Here is a 26,157-nt window from a genome sequence, read left to right as displayed (position 1 = left end):
TTATATATGCGGCTCAGTGCATTAGCTTTTTCTGTTGAATCTTTCGAGCTTAATGGCTCAGCCTCTTTGTATCGACTAGCCACATCCACTACTGTTAAAGCGTATTTATACGTTTTGCGTTTTACCTTATCGTGGGGAAGAAACAAGACGTCAGCCTGATGAACTTCATTCTTGTAAAAATATCAAACTTCTTCCTCGCTTTATAACGCGGTGCGGGTAAATATATTTGCCACATCGCTTGTTTCTTTAACGAATCCTTGGCCACATCTTTAGATACCTTACCCGCGGTGGCTAACTTTTTTATTGCTCCTACACCTTTCCAATATCCTGGTGGGCTATGGTAAATCTTATTCATTATTCATTGATATTGATGTTTCGTTTAATTCAACTCATGACTATCATTGAATCGCGTAATTATTTTGGCATAAAAAATGCCACCTGTAGTAGCAGTATAGGTATATAAATCCAGCTCCAGTGGGGTTGCGGCAGAACCATCATTACCTATACTACTTCGCTCGCAATATCCACCTACATGGAGGCATTGAAAGTATATAACCAGTTCACATCAATACTGGATACTACACCCGACATATTTTTCTACAGAGAGGCATCGAGAGTGTGAAACAAGCCAACATCAATACTGGATACTACACTCTCAATTTCCAGCTACTAGGTGGCATTGAACGTATATAACAAGTTCACATCAATAACGGATACATCACTTGCCATCTCAAGCTGTTTTGATGCATTGGGAGTTTGTAACAAGTTCACATCAATACTGGATACTACACTCGCAACATCCAGCTACATGTAGGCATTGAGGGTATATAACAAGCTCATGTCAGTACTGGATATAACGCCCGCCATATCCATCTACATAGAGGCATCGAGAGTGTGAAACAAGCCAACATCAATACTGGATACTACGCTCTCAATATCCAGCTACTAGGTGGCATTGAGAGTATATAACAAGCTCACGTCAATACTGGATACTACACTCGCAATATCCAGCTAATTGGAGGCATTGAGAGTATACAACCAGTTCCCATCAATACTGGATACTACGCTCGCTATATAAAGCTACATGTAGGTATTGAGCGTATATAGCCAGTTTACATCAATACTGAATACTACACTTGCCATCTCAAGCTATATAGAGGCATTGAGTGCATATAACAAGTTCACAATTATACTGGATACTTCACTCGCCAGATCCAGTTTCATGGAGGCATTGAGAGTATGGAACAAGCTCTCATCAATACTGGATACTACACTCACAATCTGAAACTACATTGAGGCATTGGTCGCATAAAACCAGTTCACATCAATACTGGATACTGCACTCGTCATCTCAAGCTATTTTGAGGCATTGAGAGTATGTAACGAGCTCACATCAATACTGGATACTACACTCGCAAGATCCACCTACGTGGAGGCATTGCGAGTATATAACCAGTTCACATCAATACTGGATACTGCACTCCCCATATCCATTTACGTAGAGGCATTGAGATTATGGAACAAGCTCACATCAATACTGAATAGTACACAAGCAATATTAAGCTACATGGAGGCATTGAGCGTATATAACCAGTTCACATCAATACTGGATACTACACTCGCAATATCCAGTAACTTGGAGGCATTGAGCGTACATAACCAGTTCACTTCAATACTGGATACTTAGCTCGAAATATCCACCTACATGGAGGCATTGAGAGTATATAACCAGTTCACATCAATACTGGATACTACACTCCCCATATCCATTTACGTAGAGGCATTGAGATTATGGAACAAGCTCACATCAATACTGAATACTACACTCTCAATATCAAGCTACATTGAGGAATTGAGCGTAAATAACCAGTTCACATCAATACTGGATACTACACTCGCAATATTCAGTAACTTGGAGGCATTGAGCGTACATAACCAGTTCACTTCAATACTGGATATTTCGCTCACAATATCTACATGGAGGCATTGAGAGTATGTAACAAGTTCACATCATTACTGGATACTACATTTGCCATATCCATCTACATAGAGGCATTGAGAGTATTTAACCAGTTCACATCGAAACTGGATACTACATTGGCCATCACAAGCTACTTTGAGGCTTTGAGAGTATGTTACCTGCTCACATCAATACTGGATACTACGCTCACAATATCCAGCTATATGGAGGAATTGAGCGCATATAACCAGTTCACATCAATACTGGATACAACACTCGCCATCTCAAGCTATTTAGATGCATTGAGGATATGTAAATAGGTCACATCAATACTGGATAGTACACCCGCAACATCCAGCTACATGTAGGCATTGAGCGTATATAACAAGCTCATGTCAATACTTGATACAACGCTCGCCATATCCATCTACATAGATGCATGTAGAGTATATAACCAGTTCACATCAATACTGGATACTACACTCGCCATCTCAAGCTACATGGAGGATTTGAGCGTAAATAACCAGTTCACATCAATACTGGATACTACACTCGCAATATTCAGCTATATGGAGGTATTGAGGGTATATAACCAGTTCACATCAATAATGGATAGTATACTCGCCATCTGAAGCTATTTAGACGCACTGAGATTATGTAACCAGCTCACATCAATACTGGATAGTATACTCGCCATCTCAAACTATTTTGATGCATTGAGAGTATGTAACAAGTTCAGATCAATACTGGATAGTACACTCGCCATCTCAAACTATTTTGATGCATTGAGAGTATGTAACAAGTTCACATGAATGCTGGATACAACACTCGCCATCTCAAGCTATTTAGATGCATTGAGAGTATGTAACAAGCTCAGATCAATACTGGATAGTACACTCGCCATCTCAAGCTACATGGAGGCATTGAGCGTATATAACCCGTTCACAGCAATAACGGATACAACACTCGCAATATCCAGCTAGATGGAGGCATTGAGCGTATATGACAAGTTCACATCAATAACGGATACACCACTCGCCATCTCAAGCCACCTGGGGGCAATGAGAGTATATAACCAGTTCACATCAATAACGGATACAACACTCATCAATATCCAGCTATACAGAGGCATTGAGTGTATTTCACCTGCTGTCACCAACATTGAATACAACACCAACCATAGCCACCTACATAGAGGCATTGAGGGTATGTAACAAGCTCATTACCACCACAAACCCCCACCCTCCACACCACCCCCAACCCAAACCCAACTACCTCACATACACACATCAACAATGATAGAGGCATTAATCTGCTCACATCAATACTGTATACTACACCTACCGTATCCACCCAGACAAAGTCACCGACAGTATATGTGACCTGAATACTACATCCGCCACATCCACCGAAATAGAGACTTCAGGAGTATTTTAACCTGCGTGTATCAACACTGGATACTACACCCGCCATATTCACCAGGATAGATACATCGGGAGTATGTGACCTACTCACATCGCCATTTTTTGTACACCCGCCATATCCACTTAGTTACAAGCAATGAGAGTATGCAACCTGTTCACATCCACACTTTATACTACAACGAATCAAACCGGTGCCCTCAACATGACGCCCTCAGCTTTTACCACGAGGTTACCCTGCTGTCCCCGTATTACAGAAAGACGAGTATCTCCAAAATACTTCTGTGAGCCCTCCACTCTCCCCTTCGATAAAACATTGTAAAATATTTTATTGAAGACACATCTGAGACAATACTGTGCCATACGAGTGGGGATATTTCTAAGGTTTTAGGAGGATGTCCATGGTGTCAACGTCAGCATTGATGTATGTGACATCAGCTTTATACTTCGACCTTGCCTACAGGAAGTTAAAACCTTTTTGAATCATTATAATGAACTGTGACCTTCTTTATGAGCGAAAGCTCAATGCAGCTTGCAACATCAGAAACTTGTTTCATTAGTTTGTTCCCTTCGTTGCTGAACACAACTAAAGTTTATCTCAGTGAACAGGTACGTTTTGTATTTGAACTTCACCCATCAATCACCCATTACTGTCTATCTAATTTTACTGGTAATTTAAGCCATGAAAATGAGAATAATAAGATTAATTAATGTCGGTTTCATGTTTATTTCAGGACAGCTATGGAGATACAGTTTATGCTAAGAGTAGCACTTATGTTTTTGTTGACACAAGGTAAGTTTGAATTTTCATTTTAATTGTTATCTTGCTTAGAACTGACGTAAATGTTAACTGAGTCCCATTTACGTCTTTTCCAACGTACATGGACTAAACGAGATTACCTTTGGTGCATATGTGAGGACCTTGTTTTTTGTGTGGGAAAACTGTAAACACGTTTACTGCCCTTTATATTCACTTCACTTCTGACGCATCAAATTCCATACGTCAAACGTCATATTTTGTTTCAAAGTCGTTTGTTTGTTCGTCTTTCTGATATTAATGACTGAGTATCTCCCTCTGTGGTTCATATTTCTACTTATTTGTCTGTATGCTTCTTGTTCATTGAATGACCATCCTGAGTGTGGTTGAGGACTTGCTATATTGTTAAAACTACTGCTATTACTTCAATGAATGTATATCATACTGCAAATGACATATTAAACACAATTCATGTAATTTGTACTATATGCTGATGGCTTAACATCTTCGAATGGCTTTATGACTTTTCAGGGATCAATGTTCTTTGTTTTAGCAATGTGATAGGCTATTAATGTGTGACTGGTATAGAAGTTATGTAAACGTTACATGAGCCCCGTGTCCGTTGTTTTACGTTCACTTCAGCTAAGATCGACGTTTATACATGTGTTACAACTTGTCTTTCTTCAGAAGGAAAACTGTTCACACTTCTGTCAATTGGGCCGGTTACGATGTTCTCCCGCATCAAATTTGCAACCGACGTCATGCATGGTTGCATTTAAAAGTCACTTGTCTTTAGAATGTTTGTTGTTTTCATGTTTCTTCTGTACTGATGGTCATCAATTGCCCAGTTCACTCGTGGCTGCTCAACTAAGCTCGGTTCGCCTGTTGACTATTTAGTTCCCTCACTGAAGACCTGCTTGCAGCCAATATGTCATAGTGTTTGTACCTTGCTGCTGACATTAACATTACAATCTCGAGTTCCATTGTGTTCGTTCCGTTTACTCAATAAAAGCTATATATTGAATCTTTATTTATCTGCAAATCATTTCGGCGAGTTATTTCTGTCTAAAACATTACTTTAATGTTGAAAATTGATTTTTTGGTCGTTTGTGCAAGTATGTACAATGTCATTTAAGTAATAAACTATTACATTTTACAGCGGAAAAATGTTCGGAGGAGCAGCATTGTTCAAACTGTTCCAGTACATCAGGATATTGTATCACAGATTGCTTTCCTGGATATTTCGACCTTAAATGCAAATCGCCTTGCAGCAAGAATTGCAAAACACATGCATGTAGTCAAAGAGGAAAAAGTATTCCCAAGTGCTCTGACGGTTGTGTTTCTTGTTTCTATGGTACTCAGTGCAATATCCCGTGTCCAAGTCCGAGGGGAGACTGTACAAAGTGTCCTCAAGGATGTGATGGAACATTCTGCAATCTTACCTCATCTTGTGTTTCTGGATGCCATGACTCATTCTATGGGTCCAACTGCAAGACTTGTTCACGCAGATGTCGACATTGTAACAGGATAACAGGCAGATGCGATGTGTGTCATGATCCATATCACGGTCTGGACTGTGAATATTCATGTGAACATTGTTCAACAACTGATTGTGTACAGACATGCACACCGGGAATGTATGGACGTACATGTTCCTTAAGATGTAGTGAAAACTGTCTGGTTTACCCGACCAACAACACTGTGGCAAGTAATAGTTCCAACGCCTGCATATCGGAATGTCAAAGATATAGTGGAGAGTGTATCAATGGTTGTGAACTTGGTTGGTCTGGTCCAAACTGTTCCTCTCAAATTCAGTGTGACTCAAACTGTATGGGTTGCAATGAAACAGGTGCTTGTGTTGAAGGATGCTTACCTGGTTACTATGGAGATGACTGTATGCCTTGTTCTGGGACCTGTTTCAATCACACATGTCACCCAAAGAACGGGTCTTGTGACAATGGGTGTATCCAAGGACAATATGGACAATTCTGTAAACGGTCCTGCATACATTGTCAAGGTGGTGTCTGTCAATCTAAAACTGGGATATGTTCTATAGGTGAAACGTTTTAAAATTCTATATGTTTAGTGAGTGGGTGAGTGAAATGGGTTTAGCGCCGCTTTTAAAAGTATTTGAGTTATATAACGGCATGTCAGCTTAATGTGATGCAGGTCTCAGACGTTTACTACTTCGGTGAAACCCACGGGCACGGGTATGGTGCTGACAAACATAATCGGGGCGAACCCGAAATAAACAAATAGTGGGACTTGATTTTAGAATAAGAATGACCCAGACTCGTTCATTTCTTATATGAGATGTTAACATTATGTACAGCCTCTTTACGGGTTTTGATAAAATGTACAAGCTTTCAACATATTTACTAAATTTTAATAATGATGACTCCTTGAATAGAATCCGACCTCGGAAATGTCGGAAAAGTCCATTATACGTACATGTGGGTTAAGTTTGGTATTTCTGGCATATTCATCTCATCGATTACCTGTAACCTTTTCGCCTGATACCGACTGTCATATTTCTCCCACGTTTTTATGCGAGCGTTCGGCCACTGCGTTTATCTGCGTAGCCCAGCTACATCTATGTGGCACAATTTACTTGACACTTCCCCCTCAAGCATAACGTCGTCCAATATATGACGTCATCAAGTTGCATTGCGAGCGCATATTCGAATCTCCAAAAATGACGTCATGATAGAAAAATGTTTTATCGAGAACTAAACCAAGCATAGTTTTTCATAGATCATTGCTCTTCATCGCGTAGCTATCATAAGGTTGTTAAGGATGTTTTTGTCACAGAAAGTACATCGGTATTTTGAGAAAAAGGTTAAAATGTAATTGTTATTAAACAGAGACAATGATCCCGCTTCATTGCATATTGTATAATGGGAGCCTAGACCTATTTTAGTGTGTAACCAGAAAGGCGTCCCATCTATGCTAACATCTCAAAATAATCATAAGTGAAACCAGTTAAAAGCAGTTGTAATTTGTGTATTCCTTTCTATCCACCGAAGACGGAGATTATGCTGCAATAGATTCTGTTAATATCATGATACATAATACATGATTGACACATATTTCGTTTAACTCTTCTTTTGTTTCAGGCCCGAGTCCCATCAATGGTGCCATAATCGGAACATCAACAGCGTTGGTGTTTTTGGTCTTTGGAATCATTGTAACAGTTTGCATTTTTCACTGCAAAAGAGTCTCAGCAAACAGGTTTGTAAAGAAACCGAACTGATATTCTTCGCAAACGTCAAAATGAGTATCTGCTGCAATTTGATAGAACTAGATAATGTTTAACGGTTTTTATTTTCACCATCTTGTCCATAACAGTTGCAGTTCACCGGTGGCTCAGTTGCCTTAGGCGTGGGCAATTCCCTGTGCAGAGTTGAGTCCCATTGGCACGCAAGAAACCAATGAAGTTTGGTTTACACTGATTGTGTTTCCAGGTTTGTCAGCACCATACTAGTGCAGGTGGGTTAACTGACGTCTGAGACCTGCATCAACTCACGAACTCACTCTGGCATTTGCAGTGGAGGCATTGCACCTGATTCATTTAATATTTTGTTGGCAAACTTGATTTAACATACACTTGAGAATAGATTTTTATTGAATACTATCGCATCGCAATTTATGAATTGCAAGTCCCGTTTTGATTCTGATAGGGGATGTTCAAATGAACCTTTTATTATTGTTATCGCAAGTACTTTTCCCATTGTTTGTTTAAGGGAAGAAGGACGCCACGTGGCAGTCATCCGTCAACAACGAAATACAAATAGGCAGGACGACTCAAGGAGGCTCCGCATGTCGGAACACATCTACAACGAAGTCAACGAAGGCGACATGGGACCAGTCATAGTTTTCCTTTAACATTACTGGTTTTACAGATTTCAAATACAATATTGCATTTGCATTTGTCGGTTGACAGCGAATTTGATAGTGTTCGATTGGCCTATTTTAAAGTTCAATATTGTCAGACAAGGTAGCATCGCTATTTTATAGTGATTCATAAACATGGAATTATCTTGATCATGAAGTGGAAGAAAAACGTCTTTTTCGCATTTCAAACCAAATAAAGGTTCAGGCCTACTTCGCCTGTGGTGAAAGGGGTGTTAACATAATACATACATGGCGCAGACTTAACTGGTGTAGCCGTAATGCTTGTTGATACAATACGATGCTTGTTTATACGAGTAAACTTATCTGATGAAATTTCATGCTTTTGTTATTTACCGTGTACAAATATATATCACTATCTCCTATTGTTGAATGTGCAGATTACGCATTATACAGATACACAATTCTTTGACATTTAGAAATTATTCTTTTTTGCATGTAATACAATCATTTTTATTTTTATGCCACTTCAAAATACATCATATTGAACCAAACAATTCAAATAATACTTATTCTGGAATGACACATTCGAACTCCACTTTTTCTAATCTACGATTATTTAAGTCAACATTTGTCAACAGATAATGTATATTACACAATCCTATTATGATTTGTCATCATAATATTTTCAAAATAACGAAAGTATATTTGTTAACAGTAAGGGAGAATATTTGTTCAAAGATTGTTCACATCTGTAATAGTGTTAGTTATGGTTATCAGGATAAGATGTAATTCGCTCACATCAGACTGGTCTTTATCGTGTTTTCTCATTTATTATATATTTTCTGTACACATTCTACATATTACCTTGTTCCATTTTGTCTATAATAAAGGTTTCCCTTCAATTTTCTTTTCTAATTCATCAATATGGACTATTCGCTCCTAACATGTTATGTGATGAAGTTTGCATGTTTAACATTAAATACCCATATGTATGCTGAACAGTACTGTGTTACTGCTACTGTGACGTATTAGATTACAAAAATTTTGAATGATGAAAGATGATAAGAATAATGCTAAAAATATAATAATTGGACCTGCTTCAGATGATTTCATTGTCTCTAAGCGAAGAGATTGAAGCATTAGGGTAAACGTATGTTTTTTTAATGTTTGCGAGAATACACGTATATTAAAATTAATTGTCACATATCCCTGAATACGATTGAACGACAGAATGGATGAGGTGAGGTGAAACTGGGCTTAGCGTCGCGTCCAAGATTATTGCACTTATATAGCGTGCGTGCGTGCGTGCGTGCGTGCGTGCGTGCGTGCGTGTGGCTGCTTGTCGCCCCAGCATTGGGCGAGATTCCAATCAACAACAGTGAGTGGTGAGAGGCGACACACAAAAGCGCTAACATACTGTCAGCGTAGCTAGTATTTTTACTTGTGTTGTCTTTAAACTACACATGTTCTTCTAGGGAACAAGTACCTTTTACTTTTTCGGAAATGGTTATAAAGAAGTTATTGAAGTTAATTAAGAATAATAAATGGAAGGCGGTTGAGATCAAACACGTATTAACATAATAAAACCAACTCCTCCAGTCATTCATGATGAAACAGTATTGACAAGAAGTATGTGAGTAGCTAAAACGTGCCTCAGCCGGATAAGGGATACTGTGTGTCCTTGATCGTGAATTAATTCTACCTGTAGCGATATTCCAGCATGTGAAAATAAGAATGGCTCCTTACATTCTACTCACAGGTAGACTTTAACTCGAGTCTTTGCTAGACAGAGTTATTAGAGTCACACCTCATATATACATCTAAAAGTTAAAAGAATATAATATACTATCATATGTGTATCCATGAGTCACTATGTAAGAGTAATGACAGACATGTCTATGCAAATGTTAAAAGGTACACGTATATTCATCACATAAAATACAAGGGTAAAGTACAAGAAACGTAATTTAGCAAATAGAAAGGTATTGCCTTTATAGCAGATACCTACATGTATATTTCTTGGGAATATTAAAACCGGTTTCACTCTTTTAAACATTAGGTGATTATTAGTAAAATTTGCTTGCCAATAACTGACAACGTAAATCTCTTATACCCCGCCACGGTCACTACAGGCTGAACGTGCATTTCTGAGAGACAGAATAATTATACACTGCCTCAAAGCAAAAGGCCGTACGCTTTTTTCGAGCCAATGGATGTCACATAGCGAAAGCTTACCTCAGCTCAACGGAGCAGCTGTTTTCAATCAATTTGGAATTTATTGGAATTATTTAACAATGTCATATTAAAATATGTCGGTAAGATGAATTCGTTGCAGCAGGATCACTCGGGGTACATGGGGTTTTATGCATCCCTCCAACTTAAACTGAGCACGGTTATATCTATAGGGGTATTTACGGAGTAGAATAGGTCTTCAGTAACCCATGCTTGCTGTAAAAAGCGATTATGCTTGTCATAAGAGGAGACTAACTGGATCGGGTGGTCAGGCTCGCTGACTTGGTTGATGCATGTTATCGATCCCAATTGCGTGGATCGATGCTCATGATATTAATCACTGGATTGTCTGGTCCTGACTCGATTATTTACAGACCGCCGTCATATATCTGGACTATTGCTGAGTGCTGCGTTAAACAACAAACTAAACAACCAACATCCAGGGTGCATTGTGTTTTGTTCAGGCTGCTGCTCTGAACTTCGTGATTGCTGCAGCAAATATACACACGCATACTTCACAATATGTACCATCACCTTAGGGTTGTGTTTTGGGGTACCATTGCAGTATCATTTTTAAACACATTGTGGCTCCCTTGTTTTGATCATTAGTGATTTCAGATTGATCACATTTAGTGATCTACTAGCTTCAATCACGTCTTGGTCCACGTCCGTCGGAATCACTTGTTGTGGTACATACTTGATTCCATCACTTGATGGTCTAATCGTTTTGATCAGGGTCTGATCTCATTGCTTCGACCAAATGCTTAGTATATAACATTTATGAGATCACATGTACCCACTGACTTTTATTTGCTACCTGCAATTAAATATTGCTTCGATTTTTATGAGCAATACTCCCTACTCCTAAAATGATTATAATCTATTTGTATGTTTTTCTCCTTAGTTTATTTCAGTTATTTCATTTATTTTAGGTTTCACTTTTCTTTATTCCCGTCCAGGAATTTCGTTTCCGAATACCCAACCTAACACTATGGAGTTAACATACGAAGAAATGGAAGTTATAGTAATATTTACTAAGATGGGTTTCGAGGCTTTTGCGGACCTACCTAACGGCCTTAAAGCTTGGATACATGATATTTCACAAAATTAGAATCCTATTAAACAGGAAGAGGAACATGAAGGTCAAGCATCACCATCACACCGAGATGTTACTTACCAACATTTTCCTAAAATTCCCTTTTTCAGTGGCAAACCAGGAAAGGACAAAGACTATGATCACTGGATCTATGAAGTGGAGTGCCTGATTGGAACCAAGACTCATAGCCAGAAAGTCATCCTTCAAGCTATCAGGAAGTCACGTAAAGGAGAAGCAGCCACCATATATATAAATCTGAGGCGCCATGTGGAATTTGGAAATCTACTTCACAAGATGAAAAGTGCCTTTGGAACAGTCTCATGTCACAATTTTACAGTTCCTGTCAAGGAGAAGATGAGGATGTTGCTACCTGGACCTGCTGTGTGGACCACCTTATGTTTCAGTTAGCTAAACAGAAATCTCTTTCACAGGTTGAACAGGACGACATGCTGCGCCCTCGCCTGTGGGATGGACTCACTCATCATTGAAGACTGGCTACAAATATGATTCCATCTACAGTTTTGATGATCTACGCTTGTGCCTCAGGGAAATGGAATTTGATCTGAAAAGAGGCAATGCTAACACACCAAGGCCTAGCCAAAGGCAAAGACACCTTCTGTTAACATGGCAAACCATCCGAGCCCAAGGAATCCAAGAGTGAACTAACAGAGTTGAAGGCTGTGGTTAAGGAGCTACACACTGGAATGACTGAGTTACAGAAACAGCAACAACAGCTCTCAGCTCACGTTTTTCAGCAGCAAGCTCAGTTTTCAGGATGTTTAGGGCCTAGGCGCATACACAGGGGAAGATGGCGGCATATCAACAGAAGTAGAGGATACACAGGCAACTGGACTAAAGTTTCTACAGGATGTGGTAACAGCCAGAATCAGCTTGATCAGTTTGGTCCTCCACCTCTAACCTATCAACAGAATACACATATTGCACAAGCATCAGCAGTGTTTGAAACTCCCCAAAAATTTCAGCCAGACCACAGGACTGGCTAGCTGAAATACTTGCCAGCCCTGACCAAAACCTGCCTGCCCACTATAATCATATGTTTCTCAGGATAATTTAATTAAAACTTTAAATCGAATTCATTGAACATGAAGTAATGCAAGAGAAGAAATAGCAAACACTTTTAGGTCAGATTTGTATTTAATATCCTAGAATACATCATGTAAATATCCTTATTCCTAAATAGGGCCTCATGACTTTCATCCATGTCCATATCACTGTCAGTGTCATTGTGATTGTCACTTCCTTCAGCGAGGTCTCTGAAGTCTGACTCATAGTCAGAATCTTGATATCTAGTAGCACTATCCGTGGTAACAGCTGCTGCAGAATTTAACTTTTTTTTCTGCAATGCTCACCTCTGCAGAATGAGAGTCTTGATGTTGCACAGCATGGCGATGTCCTTCTGACTTGTTATGGGTAGTTAACCAGTAACAAACGGCCCCTTTGAATATTTTCTATTGTCACTAACCACTTTCCTAGCGAGTGGACCACACACAGAACAGCAAGTACCACGGTACACAAGCTCACGATTATCGTCTGTCAGCAACCATGAAAATTCAGTCTTTTTCGCTACGTGCTATCATAGATCTTGTCTCGTTCAGCCTGTGACTTTGCATTTTTCTTGTCTTCTGTTGAGCAACGTGGGTAAAGGGCGCCGCCATTTACAATATCACTAGCAACAGGAACAGGGTCACTGATTGGTCTTCATGTCGGGGATTATCCAATCAAATAGCTTGTTTCAAAATATGAAAACGGATTGCTTGGAGCATAAGCGCATCGCTAAATTTTAGGTTGTCTAAAAGCTAACGGGGTTTCTTTTTGGTTACATTTTACCATTCACCTTTACATGTGAATTAATGCCTATCATCGGGAAATATTTAGAATATTTTCACATATAAAATATAACACGACCGTCGGGCTGGGGGATTTGAAAATCTGGCAGCCCGAGTTGAAATCAAACCGTCTCGGACGGTTGGGCAGGCAGGTATTTCGAACACTGGCATCAGCAGCTCCTACAGCCTCAGCATTTCAGCCAATCGGGGATGCCTACCTGCTGTGGCTACCCAGGACATCATTCTTATTGATGCTGAGTCAGTAAGGATCATATGTCACATCCTTTAAACTTGTCAAGGCCTATTTGGAGGTGCCACCCTTAGATTCTCGAAAAGAGAAATTCCAGATGGTTAAGTTGAAAGTAACTATCTTGATAGAAGACACACATGTACAGACTACAGGATCTACCGTATCAGTGATGTCACTATCCTTCTATGAAATTTATTTAAGCTACATTCCACTAATACTCAGTCCACTTGATGATATAGATAACATAGTATGCGCAGGAGGAGTGCTGCGACAATGACAGAAAAATAGCCTTATCATGTTTAGTGATTATCGACACAAGACACGAGGTATAATGGAAGAGTGACGAGACTTTGGGGAATCTTAATACTTTCAAGACTCCTTGACAACTGCCGAGATACAGTTGTTGTTCAGTTCAACTTCAGTTGGACGTATATGACGACACACCATTCAAACAGTGACATCGTAGGATCCCTCAAGCCATGTATGAAGAAGTTGGGATGCACCTTCAGGAACGTATATCAATTGGAGTCTTTGTTAGGTCTAACAGCCCATGTGTCCTCAATGTTGCGTGAAGTATGATGAAATGATGAAGTGTATTGACTATCCCATGCTCAATCTTAGGACCTTTAACGATTCCTTCTTGGCAAAAATACTGTTTTCTCTGTGTTGGATATGAAGAGAGGTTATCAACAAAGAACAGCCTTCATAGTCATTTAACAGAATGCCATTCCAATTTGTCAAAGCTCCTGCAACTAACCAGCATCTAATGGAAAAATTGCTTGATGGACTGCACTTAATATTTGTTTGATTTATCTTTATCTTGGCGACTTGATATTCTACTAATTTTTCAAATATCAGATACATTGTTTCAGCAGATGGCATCAAAGGTGACCCTGAGAAAGTGCACACGATTACAGAGTTGCCAACACCACCCAATCCAGATAAGGTCTAGAAGATTCTTGGTTTTGCTGACTACTATGGGAAATCTGTCAAAAACTTCTCGAAGATTACCAGACGACTGTCAGAACTGATGCCAAAGTCAGCATCCAAGAAGTCCAAATCCAAGCAGCATTCCAACAGCATCGACTGGAAGTTGGGCAAAGAACAGCAAAGGGCTCTTCAGCAACAGAAGACGCGCTTGTCAACACCACCAGTGCTTGGTTATATTGATTTCTCCAAACCCTTTGAGCCCCACATTGATGCCTGTACTCGGGGATTAGGAGCAGTGCTATACCAGGAGCAGGATGGGCAATTGCGAGTGAATGCCTATGTAAGCAGGGGTTTGAAAAAATATGTAAGAAACTACGCTGCTCATAAACTGAAGCTTCTGTGTTTGAAGTGGGCAATCTCAGAGAAGTTCGACTACTTGTATGAGTTTGCAGTTGTCACAGATAACAATCCCCTCACTTACTTTTTAACCACTGTTGCTACTTATCATCGAAGTTTGGCAGCACTCTCTGCATATATTATTTATCATAAGTGTCAGGCCAGGGAAACTCAACATTGATGCTGAAGTTCTATCAAGGCTGCCAGACAGGTTACTAATAGAGGAATTATCCACTGTGAATGCCATTTGCAGCAGCATCCAAGTTCCTAACCTGGTGGAAAGTATATGCTTGTCAACACATTTTTTTGTGTCATAGATGAGGATCGACATACATGAGGAGAACTGTGGTGTCAACCCCAAGGACTGGAGAAGATCACACCTGAGAGATCCATCCCTGGCTACCATCATTGACCACTTGGCATGTGGCACCCGACCAACAGGAATCAATACACTGGAGACAGTAATATGACATCACTCATTGAGAAATTTCCACAGACGCAGCTGCACAGAGGAGTACTTCATATAACACAACCAAGACAGCTGCAACTTGTCTTATCTAGTATATGTGGAGGTGCAGTGCTGCGCAGACAATGTTGGTCGTCCAGGCAGAGCCAGAACAGTCTCTTTCTTAAGGGAAAGGTTCTAATGACCAAGAATATTGAAGTGCATGTGCAGTCCTGTGATCCGAGCACCTCTAGTGAATATTACAACATCACAACCACATAAACATGTTTGCATGGACTTCCTTGTTGTCAACACCTTACCTATGATATCCCACTCACATATGCAATTGTTGTTTCTGCTTATCGTCTACTGTTAAACCCCCACCTACTATATATATTCCCTCATTCAGTCTTGCTTGACAAGGGTATAAGGATCTATACCGAAAAGTCACTTTATACAGTATTAAAGGAGTTGTTATCCATAAAATTGTGTCTGTCTTGTCTACACGTGTTTCTGGGATAAGAACCCAAGACCCACCAACCATGGTGTCACTCGAAAATAGCCGCTTTGTCAGCCAGCCAAAGTTTGAGCTTCAATTGATTGTTTGTTGTTTACCGACGGACTCGGCAATATTCCAGCTATCAAGAGAGAACAGTCGACTGCAGAACTGTAACAACTTCACAGACTGGTATTTATCATTGAAACACAAACAACTGTAGACAACGATACAGAATCAGCGACATCTTCAGCACAATAATGCTACATAAGCCCGAATCTTGTTATTTTCAAATCAATCATGGAAGAGTAGTTTGTTAGAGGGCAGGAGCTTAATTTCTTTCGGTTTATAAACATTAACACCAAAACAATTGCTTGGTTAGCCATTCCAATGTACGGAATCACTTAAAACTTATTTATCACGGTGTATGCGTGTACATATGATATATACAATTAGTACCAAAATTTACTTGAAGATATGTACTATGTGTTTTAATTCTAGAGCTACATTTTGTGTATGTGTAGCCAAATCAGGCAATGCAATAACATATACAGATAGAGGTATGTAACAGGTAAATGTATATTAACTATGTTAAATTATTACTGAAAGTAATCATCATTTAGATGTTAGTATGTTTTGACACATAATGTGTTTTCACATCTACAAAAAAGCAATAGTACCATACCAAGATTGTGTTATAGTGTCTTTTCAGAAGACCAATAAAATTCAACGTTTATATATCCAGTCAAGAAATTAATATTTCAGTTTTTTAACTGACTTACGTAGAATCACCAATTTGCAGCCAAATCTACATGAAGTCGTAGCTACAAGGAGAAGAAAAGTGATATTATGTTCACAGTGTCAGCTGTTGTTCAATGTTAATATCCTAAAGTCGTATGGGATGTAGTAAGGTAATAAGGCCTATATTTCACTCTGTACAATAATCAAAAAAAAGAAAGCACTTAATTCCACGTGCTACATGTACCGTCCAGGGAGAATTAATATATAATGAAGTCAAGGAAACCCGAGCTGACTTAGAAGTCACTTACAGAGTTCGAACATTAATAAAAGTCAGGCGACCCGAGTATAGCTAGGATATTGCAAAAAAAAGAAACATCCAAAAACAAACCCAAGAGTGTTGGCTCATCTTCAAGTGCTACCTCCTCCCCTATTTTGGCTGGTTATATTGTAATGGAATTAATCCATCTTACATGTGGTGAGGCCGGACGGCAGGACATAAGATACTGGATGACCTTGAGTCAACGTTTCCAGTCTGTAAATTAAGCTTAAGAATAAAGTTAATAAAGTTAATGTCACTTATACAACTCGCAATATAAAAACACTTACTGTTTTATCGCCTTTTACTTTTGGTTTGGCAAATTTGTACGAGACGAGATGATGGGAAACTATTGTTTTGAATTGGTCCTGATAATATGATGCTAAAGTGTTATCTAATTGAAGAGACTGCGACGATTGTGGACGCCATTGAGTTGTACTGGAGAATCTCACTTATATTTTGGTTTAATTATAATGACCTTTAAGTGTTCCGCATTTTCGTGTGCAGTATATGAATACTTGATGATACGATGTTTCTTTATACATCATCACCTACTTAAAGTTATAACATTATTAGAACGTGTAAGTTATCTGTGCCATTATCCTGGGGTGATAGGCATTTAAGAAACTAGTGTGTTTGTCAATGGCGATATCATAAACCATACAAGAGCTGAATATATTTGACATGAATCAGGTACTTCAGCAGATACTAATAAATACAGTTTCAGCCATGTATAAGTACACAACCATGTGTCTATACAAGCCATTGATTAAAGGTATTATAAACATATGTCAGCATGTCAACAAAGTTGTGGGGTAAGCTCTTATTCTGTCCTTTCTTTTTTAAATACAAGAGACATGCATGCTTAAACATGCAAGTATGGTTCTTGTATACAAACTGCAGACCATACCAGATATTCTTTATTGTCAGTACACAGAGGTTGTGTTTCCACCAACAAACAAGCCACCACCCGGACTTAGTTACAACACAACAGTGGCAGTTGTGTTGCAGACTCGCTTGGAAGTGGTTGTGATTTGACACACAGGTATGTTGAAATCAAGTCAGTTAGCATCCGCTTCATTTGTATGGCGTCATAGTTTTCTTTCTTATTTGTGACACTTTTAAAGTTGGCATTAGTTATGCTCGCTTTCATTCAGAATATGTGTTATTTTATAACAAGATGTTACGTCACTCTTTTGTGCAAAAATGTGACGCAAAGTATTTCATTACAGAGGGAGGCAAAAAGAGAAAAGGATGGCGGTGTTAAAACGTTCCAGATCTGCGCAGCCCAAATCGAAAATCTCATTTGAGGGTACGTTTGCTGATGTTGTTTACATTTGTTTCTTAATTTCCCCAGTGTAAATTAACATAACCTGTTGCGTGAAGATAAGTGAATGTATTAGTCCTGTATTTCGGCTCAACTCTGCTTTCAACAGATTTTCATTCATATCAGCTTATAATGTGAGAGGTAAAACAGAACAAATTATGCAGGTCCTCGGGGTTTAACACCATGAACTAGATAAACAGGGAGTCGTCCAGATAAACAGGGAGTGACAGAGTATCTGTGAAACCTGGTACGTCTGATGGAGGCATCTTAACACATCAAAATCTGCCGCTATATGACAATAAAGAAGGGGCCGGTTTCTCACATATTAGATTTTCGTAAAGATAAGATAGTTATCGACATCTACAGATAAATGTACATGCATACTCACAGTATTTCCTGTTTAATGATTGTATGACTGCTTCGTTCTAGAGATCACTAATGCTGTGGACTGTAAATGACAACAGGTGTAAGGTTTAACTATTGTTATATTTGGGATAACACTTTCTTAGTAAAGTACAGATTCTAGTACTTTTTGGGTTGAGTCCCATCCGGGATTCGAACCCACACCTGCGAGGGTGAGACATCTAATCGCCAGCACACAAAGTCAGCGATCTAACCCACTCAGCCACCGAGGCTTCCACAAAAATGAAAGTCCGACAACTGGTAGTCTAGATCACGTACTTTGAGTACCCCCCTGACAAGAGTAAATTGGCACGGCTCCCATGGCCGAAAGCTATGAATACACAATGCCATTTAGAAAGTGGTCAAATGTAACTAATGTTATATTTGGGATAACACTTTCTTAGTAAAGTACAGATTCTAGTACTTTTTGGGTTGAGTCCCATCCGGGTTTCGAACCTAGTTTTGATCTAGACTACCAGTTGTCGGACTTTCATTTTTGTGGAAGCCTCGGTGGCTGAGTGGGTTAGATCGCTGACTTTGTGTGCTGGCGATTAGGTGCCTCACCCTGGCAGGTGTGGGTTCGAATCCCGGATGGGACTCAACCCAAAAAGTACTAGAATCTGTACTTTACTAAGAAAGTGTTATCCCAAATATAACATTAGTTACATTTGACCACTTTCTAAATGGCATTGTGTATTCATAGGTGTAAGGTTGCCATTTGTATTAGTTGAGTTCATTAGTCAGCCAGAATAATAATTGTAGGTGTTATGTTTGATTCATTTATACAACATTTTCACTCTTGTCCCACAGTTACCATGGATAATGATGAATTCGAAATCAAATACAAAGACATCCCCACGTGGCCTCACATCTCAAGATGGAACTGTGAGCTTGTTCCTGCGACATTAGACCTCCGAATTCACATGGACATGAACATAATTAGGAGGTTCCCCAAGGCATTTGATGACTGCCTCAATGTTACTCTTACAAGTGTACGGAACAGGAAGCAGTGTTTGATATTTGCATTCGGACATGACACTTTTGCCGATGCTGTTGAGATGGTCAATAAGTTCGTGGAAGTTAAGCAAACAATTTTGAAGTTCTTTCGGGAGATTTATACGAAAGTGAAAGACATCAGTTTGAAGTGCTGGGTAGGAGAGCAGAATGGATCATCAGAGGAGGAAGTCAAGAATACAGGTACTTTATCTGGTAAATGTAACTCAAGAAGCATTGCTTATGTCACTAAAACTTGGTACATGTCATCTTTCGCGTTGGGTCGTGATTTGGTAGTTATAATTGACCAACCTATTTAGTCAAGATGACAGTGAAGATCGTTTGAAAAACTGAAATGCCTTTTTTTCTACAAACATGCTTATCGTGGCTGTATCATTCAGATTCCCTACTTTGACTTGTCCGGTTTGTTCCCTTGTTCGTTAATGTGAACAATTGACTTGCCGTTAAGGTGGGCATCGACTACCAAAGATTTATTGTGGCTATGTAAAGGGGTTATGTCATATTTTGTTTTATTGGTAAGGTTTTGCTGGAAAAGTCAGTCGTAAGGACGTTCCGTTTCGGTTTCTGTAACGTATGGCGTCTTAGCACACAAATTTCAGTTGACAATCCAGCCAAGAAATCACAAGCAATCAAGGGACATAGATTTATTTGATTCACTGACATTCTGCTTACATTAAAGTGATTGAATATAGCCTATACATGTAGTACATGGATGTACACATATAATCCGCCCTCTTTTAATAAACAAGGGTAAATGATGAACTCTTAAAAAAGAAGAATAACAAGAGCACAAAAACATAAGGACACGATTAAGAGTTCATGAAATAAATAATATGGATAGGAACATTTCTATGTTAACCCTACTGTCGATATGTGATCATTATCTACATTTGGCACACATCTGAGATTCAGACTAGATTACAACTAAGTTCAACTTATCCGCTGGCTTTATAGCTCTTCCTGATCTAGTGACATAGTGCTTAATGTTGGAGACTTCTGTCTTTGCTGGACTTACTGCCTGACTTGGCAAGTTATTATCATTGCTTTCTTAATACAGACTGTTAGCATTGTTCTGACACTGCTTATTCACTGAAACTGGCACATGAGACAAATAGTTGTGAGACTGAAGATTTAGTGTCTTTTGAGATTTAGTTTTTCTGAGTCTATTTCTCTGGTACCTGGTGCCAGCTTCTTCAGTGATCATGAACGTTCTGCTGCACATTTGTTTAGTAACAACTGCTGGCTTCCATTCCTTGTTACCCGTATTGACTGATTGCATTCTCACTTGTTCTCCTATTGTCAGTTGTCTGCTTGGATCCTTTCTTTAAGATGCCATGACTGCTTTCCGACTGTCCAAAACACACTTTTGGCTGTTAAATATAGATAACCTTTCTTTAGCAGTTGGTAACATGGTTTTAGTTTGCCTGTTGAATAGTCTCAGTGCTGGACTAGTTCGATCGCCTTCAATTGGAGTATTTTGCTGGTTAAGCACACCAATGTAGGGGGCCTCTTTACTTTGACACCTAGCCTGGCTTGATGATACAACTGCAACAGTTTCCATGTTGTCTCTCTTGACATGAATCAGTTCCATGGTCACTGCATTTGCTTTACCAAGTAATGGCATGAGGTGTTCTTTAACAACAATGAATGTTTTCCTTCTTTGGATTGAGTACAGCTGCTTGATAGGTACCTAGAGGAGTGAACAATTGGCGGTCTTACAGAATTACTCGAGTCAAATCTGTCCGATTCTTCTTAGGCAACAGTTGCATGTCTTATTTGTGATTTTTTATTATCATGAAATGTCTCAAATGTGTCACCTTTGTTTTGAACTGTGCAGTTTTTTTCTTAACTGATCAAATTTCCCCATGATTTCGTTCAAAGTCCTGGTATGGTCATCACTCGTAATGCTTCATCGCCAGGAGCATTTACTATAGAGGCTATTTGATAGTCAGGACTATAGAAGGATATCTTCACAAGTATTTCATATTTGTTTCCATGTCTGCTTGAATAACTTCCAGTAATCAACAGCATTGTCAGCTAATAGAAGGGGATGACACACTGTGTCCTTGTATACTTTTGACACGAAGTTTCCAGCCAAGAAATCACAAGCCATCAAAGGCATAAAAGACACAACTCTATTTTATTCACTGACATTCTGCTAACATTAAAGTGATTAAAGCGGTCGGTCAATACCACCCTAAATCCTATACATGTACTTCACGTGACAGTGTGTACATACGAGATGGCGCGAACGGCTAGAACCCACAATAAAGCATATGGTTAATGTTAGTGTCCGTGTTTTTTCAAACATGTCTTGCACTAAACATGCGTTCTCTCAAACCGTAAATGATGTCATCCAATCGTAAGGGATCATCACTTGGTCATCAAAGCACCTCCAACAAGCTACAGGAATTTTTGTTTCAAAGTTCTAATGCATTGGGAATTGTCCTAAATTCGGAAGTGATGTTGTTAAACCGGAAGTGCTTATAATAAAGTTCTTTTGGCAGGCAGATGGATGAAACTTTTTGTTACAAAGTTTTCGTCACTGAGCAAGTATTTGCCTAAAAGTAGAAGGGATGTTGTTAAACCAGACGCGCTTGTTACTTTGTTATGAATTCAGTTAAAGGCTTGAGATCTTCTGTTTCAAAGTTGAAATGTATTGGGCGAAAGTGCTGCCATCGAACTAGAGCTGAACTAGCTGTAAACTAGAGGCATATGACTAAGTGGTACTGTATTACACAACCTTTGGGATCAAATATGAATACATAGAGATATTTATTTGATCATGTTTGTCATTCTGAATTTGAAGTGTTAGAATTCTTGTATTCCCGATCGAAAGTGAGGTAAATACATGAATTATTACACGAGTATCATGAAATCAGTATTCACACATGCCAGTGTGATAAATTCCTTATGAGCCAGTATTTTTTAATTCTTTTGATGAGCTCCTCAATTCGAAAAATGCACTGATCACGACCGACGTTTTAGATTTCATTGTTTCCAAATATCAACGATATCAGTGTATAGATCGTAGTGACACACAACATTAATTATTGTTGACAGGTATGATAGAACTTTTTGTCAACTGTCGGTGAACAGAACCTATGTGCGCTGATTATTTTCTGTTTCATTTCGATTTATACCAGCACTCAAACATATTATTACTTAAGCAAGATATAATTCCCTTTCACGGCTTCTGATCTAACATGTTTTGAAGATTTACAGACAAAATAAACTCGTCCTAGAATGAAACAGGAAGAGTAAACATATAAATGAAACTCCTCAGTTTGGGGTAGTAAGTTTCAGTTTCCATTAAAATGTATCCGTCTTGATACACTAAATGCTGTAAAGGTCATATTTAGATTGATGGGTTTTTTTTTGGTTTTTTTATTGAAAGGTGAAACGAGCAACAAGAGCGACTCTGCTTTGTTTTTGGCACCTGGCAAAAGTGATGGATATAAATCAGAAACTGACTGGTTTTGCAAACTTAGCCAAGATGAATTTGAAATGGATCTGACATCATCACAAACAACGTTTACCAGATTAAAGCATATGCTGGAAGATAGATATCGTTGTATATTGAAACGCGTGCGACGAGGAAGCCTGATATTTGAATGTAAGCATGAGTCCCGGGAGGATGCTGTGAAGATGATGAAGGATCATGAGAAGGTCAAGGACACGATCTTAGAATGCCTTCACGACATGGATCCCCGTGTCAGTGCCATCAGGGTAGATGTCGAATACAGAGAAGATCACATTGAAGTGGGTAAGTCATTTTGTGTACTTAAACGTCGCGTTAAAGATTATTAATCACACAACGAGTTGCTTGCACCTGTGTTTGTGTATGCAGTTGTGCAGAAGTGTGTATGAGTAAGTGTATGGGTCGGTGTATATGCGTGTGCTTCAGTTTGTGTGTATGCGTGTATGCGTATATGAGTCTATGAGTGTGTTTGTGTATACGTGTGTGTGTGTGTATGAGTATGCGTGGGTATATGTGTGGGAGTATATAAGTAGCGACGTTGCAAGCTTGAGACACGCCTCTACACCGACTTTGCTCGAAGCGAACTTCGCATAAACTACGTTCGGGACGTCACAAGTATGTTGCACCGTTGCAATCACCGTGTCGTTTAAAGAGGCTTTAACGTAGCGTTTATGATTTTTTATTATAGATTGACTTGCATGTGTCTAACAAGTCAATGCGGGTCTGTAACTTGCTGTGTAGAATTTGGAGGGCTGCTTGCAGAGCTATGTTTGTGTAGAGGTCCATTGTAGCTGACCTTGCGACCTTCGAGCTTAGCTTCTTTATGTTTGTTGACAAAGGTACTGGAATCGCTGATGTAGGATTTTCCTCCTTTCCCCGACGGTGCTGGTAATTTGGCAAGGTGCTGGTCTGTGTTGTAGAACAATGAGCCTCTGGAACACACAAGTATTCCGGATTTTGACAGTGGCTCTGGCGTTAGGTGGCTGCGAGTTTATGAGGTTCAGTTTGTTAAATACAGTGTTATTTATTTCTTGGAGTTCTTGGATAGTTTACTTGTACTGTCTTCCAATTTAGCTGTTAGACTTTTGAAGATTTTGTAGGTATTGGTGTCTTCTACAGATTTGCTAACCAGCTGTATTAATTCGGGTGTATCCAAGATAACAGCAGCTTTACCCTTGTCAGTCTCTGTGATGGTGATGCTCTTATGGTGCTTTAATTCTGTGATGGCAGAACTTCACAGTAACAGTGATATAAATAACACTGAACTCAGCAACCTGAACCCAATAAACTAACCATATCAAATATAAAATATAAAGTTTAAAGACATAGTGAAGTCCAGCATTTCTTTTTAAAATATGAGCGAGAATAATAAGAGGGAGACATTTGTGCTTACACACTGACTTATAAGTTACCTACGCATCAGTGACAATTGGAGTGGGTCTGACAGAGTGTGGCTTACCGCCACTTGCTCCCACAGACATTGTACTCATTGACCACAATCCACCTTCGCCCCTTAACGTTGACAACTGGTGTCGTTACAGATTTACGGTGGACAATGTCACCCGTATTTTGCCTTTTAAGCTCAATGGTTTCTGTTTAGGCAAATATCAAGATTGGTTATTCTATGGTGTTGATGTTTACTTAAGGGGTGTAGTGGAAGCAATATTTAAAAAAGCTACTTATGACCATTAGTCCGTAATTGAGTTCGAAATGGCGTGACATTAAGTACAAGTGTAGTTGTTAGTGGGCTGATGATCGGGGAGGGTGGACTGCTGTCATTTTACTGATGAACGGGTCGGGTTGTCTTCTGTCATGTTACTGATGAACGGGTCAGGTTGGCTGCTGTCATGTTGCTGATGAAGGTGTCAGGACGTCTGCTGTCATGATGTTGATAAAGGGGTCGGGTCGGCTGTTGTCATGTTTACTGATGAACGGGTCAGATGCTGTCATGTTGCTGATGATGAAGTATGCTGCTGTCATGTTGTTGATGCTCGGGTCGGCTGCTGTCATGTTGCTGATGATGAAGTATGCGGCTGTCATGTTGTTGATGCTCGGGTCGGCTGCTGTCATGCTGCTAATGATGAAGTTTGCGGCTGTCATGTTGTTGATGATCAGGTCGGATTGGCTGCTGTCAGGTAGCAAATGAACGGCTCGAGTCGGCTTTGTCATGCTGCTGATGAACGGGTCGGGTTGGCTACTGTCATGCAGCTGATGAACGGGTCGGGTTGGTTGCTGTCATGCAGCTGATGAACGGGTGGGGTTGGCTGCTGTCATTTCACTGATGATCGGATCAGGTCGACTGCTGTCATGTGGCAGATGATCGGGTCGGGTTTACTGCTGTCATGTTGCTGATGAAGGTGTCAGGACGTCTCCTGTCATGATGTTGATAAAGGGGTCGGGTCGGCTGTTGTCATGTTTACTGATGAACGGGGCGGATGCTGTCATGTTGCTGATGATGAAGTATGCGGCTGTCATGTTGTTGATGCTCGGGTCGGCTGCTGTCATGTTGCTGATGATGGAGTTTGCGGCTGTCATGTTGCTGATGATCGGGGAGGCTGGGCTGCTGTCATGTGCTGATGATGGAGGGTGCGGCTGTCATGTTGTTGATGATCAGGTCGGATTGGCTGCTGTCAGGTAGCAAATGAACGGCTCGAGTCGGCTTTGTCATGCTGCTGATGAACGGGTCGGGTTGGCTGTTGTCATGTTGCTGATGAACGGGTCTGGTTGGCTGCTGTAATATTGCTGATGAACGGGTCAGGTTGGCTGCTGTCATGTTGCTGATAACGGGTCGGGTTGGCTGCTGTCATGTTGCTGATGAACGGGTCAGGTTGGCTGCTGTCATGTTGTTGATAAATGGGTCGGGTTGGCTACTGTCATGCTGCTGATGAACGGGTCGGGTTGGCTACTGTCATGTTGCAGATGATCGGGTCGGGTTGGCTGCTGTCATATGCTGATGAACGGGTCAGGTTGGCTGCTGTCATGTTGTTGATAAATGGGTCGGGTTGGCTACTGTCACGCTGCTGATGAACGGGTCGGGTTGGCTACTGTCACGCTGCTGATGAACGGGTCGGGTTGGCTACTGTCATGTTGCAGATGATCGGGTCTGGTTGGCTGCTGTCATGATGCTGATGAACGGGTCAGGTTGGCTACTGTCATGCTGCTGATGAAGGTGTCAGGACGTCTGCTGTCAT

The 26,157-nt window shown here is 39.9% G+C and overlaps 2 protein-coding genes across 3 annotated transcripts in view; both read left to right on the top strand.

Annotated features, from left to right (window-relative positions):
* LOC139447275 (ankyrin repeat domain-containing protein 2-like) overlaps positions 1-26,157 on the top strand; it is a 405,959-nt gene that overhangs the window by 356,850 nt on the left and 22,952 nt on the right. The gene's annotated exons all lie outside the window — the stretch shown is intronic.
* Positions 17,997-23,355, top strand: LOC139447782 (uncharacterized). Its single transcript, XM_071229276.1, has 4 exons — positions 17,997-18,054; positions 19,282-19,668; positions 22,883-23,251; positions 23,336-23,355. The coding sequence occupies exons 1-4, from the start codon at positions 17,997-17,999 to the stop codon at positions 23,353-23,355; spliced, it is 834 nt and encodes a 277-aa protein (XP_071085377.1).

This window comes from Haliotis cracherodii, unplaced genomic scaffold, assembly GCF_022045235.1.
Source record: "Haliotis cracherodii isolate W230 unplaced genomic scaffold, xgHalCrac1.p SCAF_7, whole genome shotgun sequence".
Lineage (NCBI taxonomy): Eukaryota > Metazoa > Mollusca > Gastropoda > Lepetellida > Haliotidae > Haliotis > Haliotis cracherodii.
Note: the sequence above shows the minus strand (reverse complement) of the source record. Positions and strands in the feature narration are given on the sequence as shown.

What these genes read in the sequence shown, in the direction of transcription:
- LOC139447782 (XM_071229276.1), top strand. Translation starts at nt 17,997, where the DNA reads ATGGCGGTGTTAAAACGTTCCAGATCTGCGCAGCCCAAATCGAAAATC. An exon ending in ATCGAAAATCTCATTTGAGG is followed by an intron (nt 18,055 to 19,281) that starts GTACGTTTGCTG and finishes CTTGTCCCACAG; the next exon opens with TTACCATGGATAATGATGAA. An exon ending in GGAGGAAGTCAAGAATACAG is followed by an intron (nt 19,669 to 22,882) that starts GTACTTTATCTG and finishes TTTTATTGAAAG; the next exon opens with GTGAAACGAGCAACAAGAGC.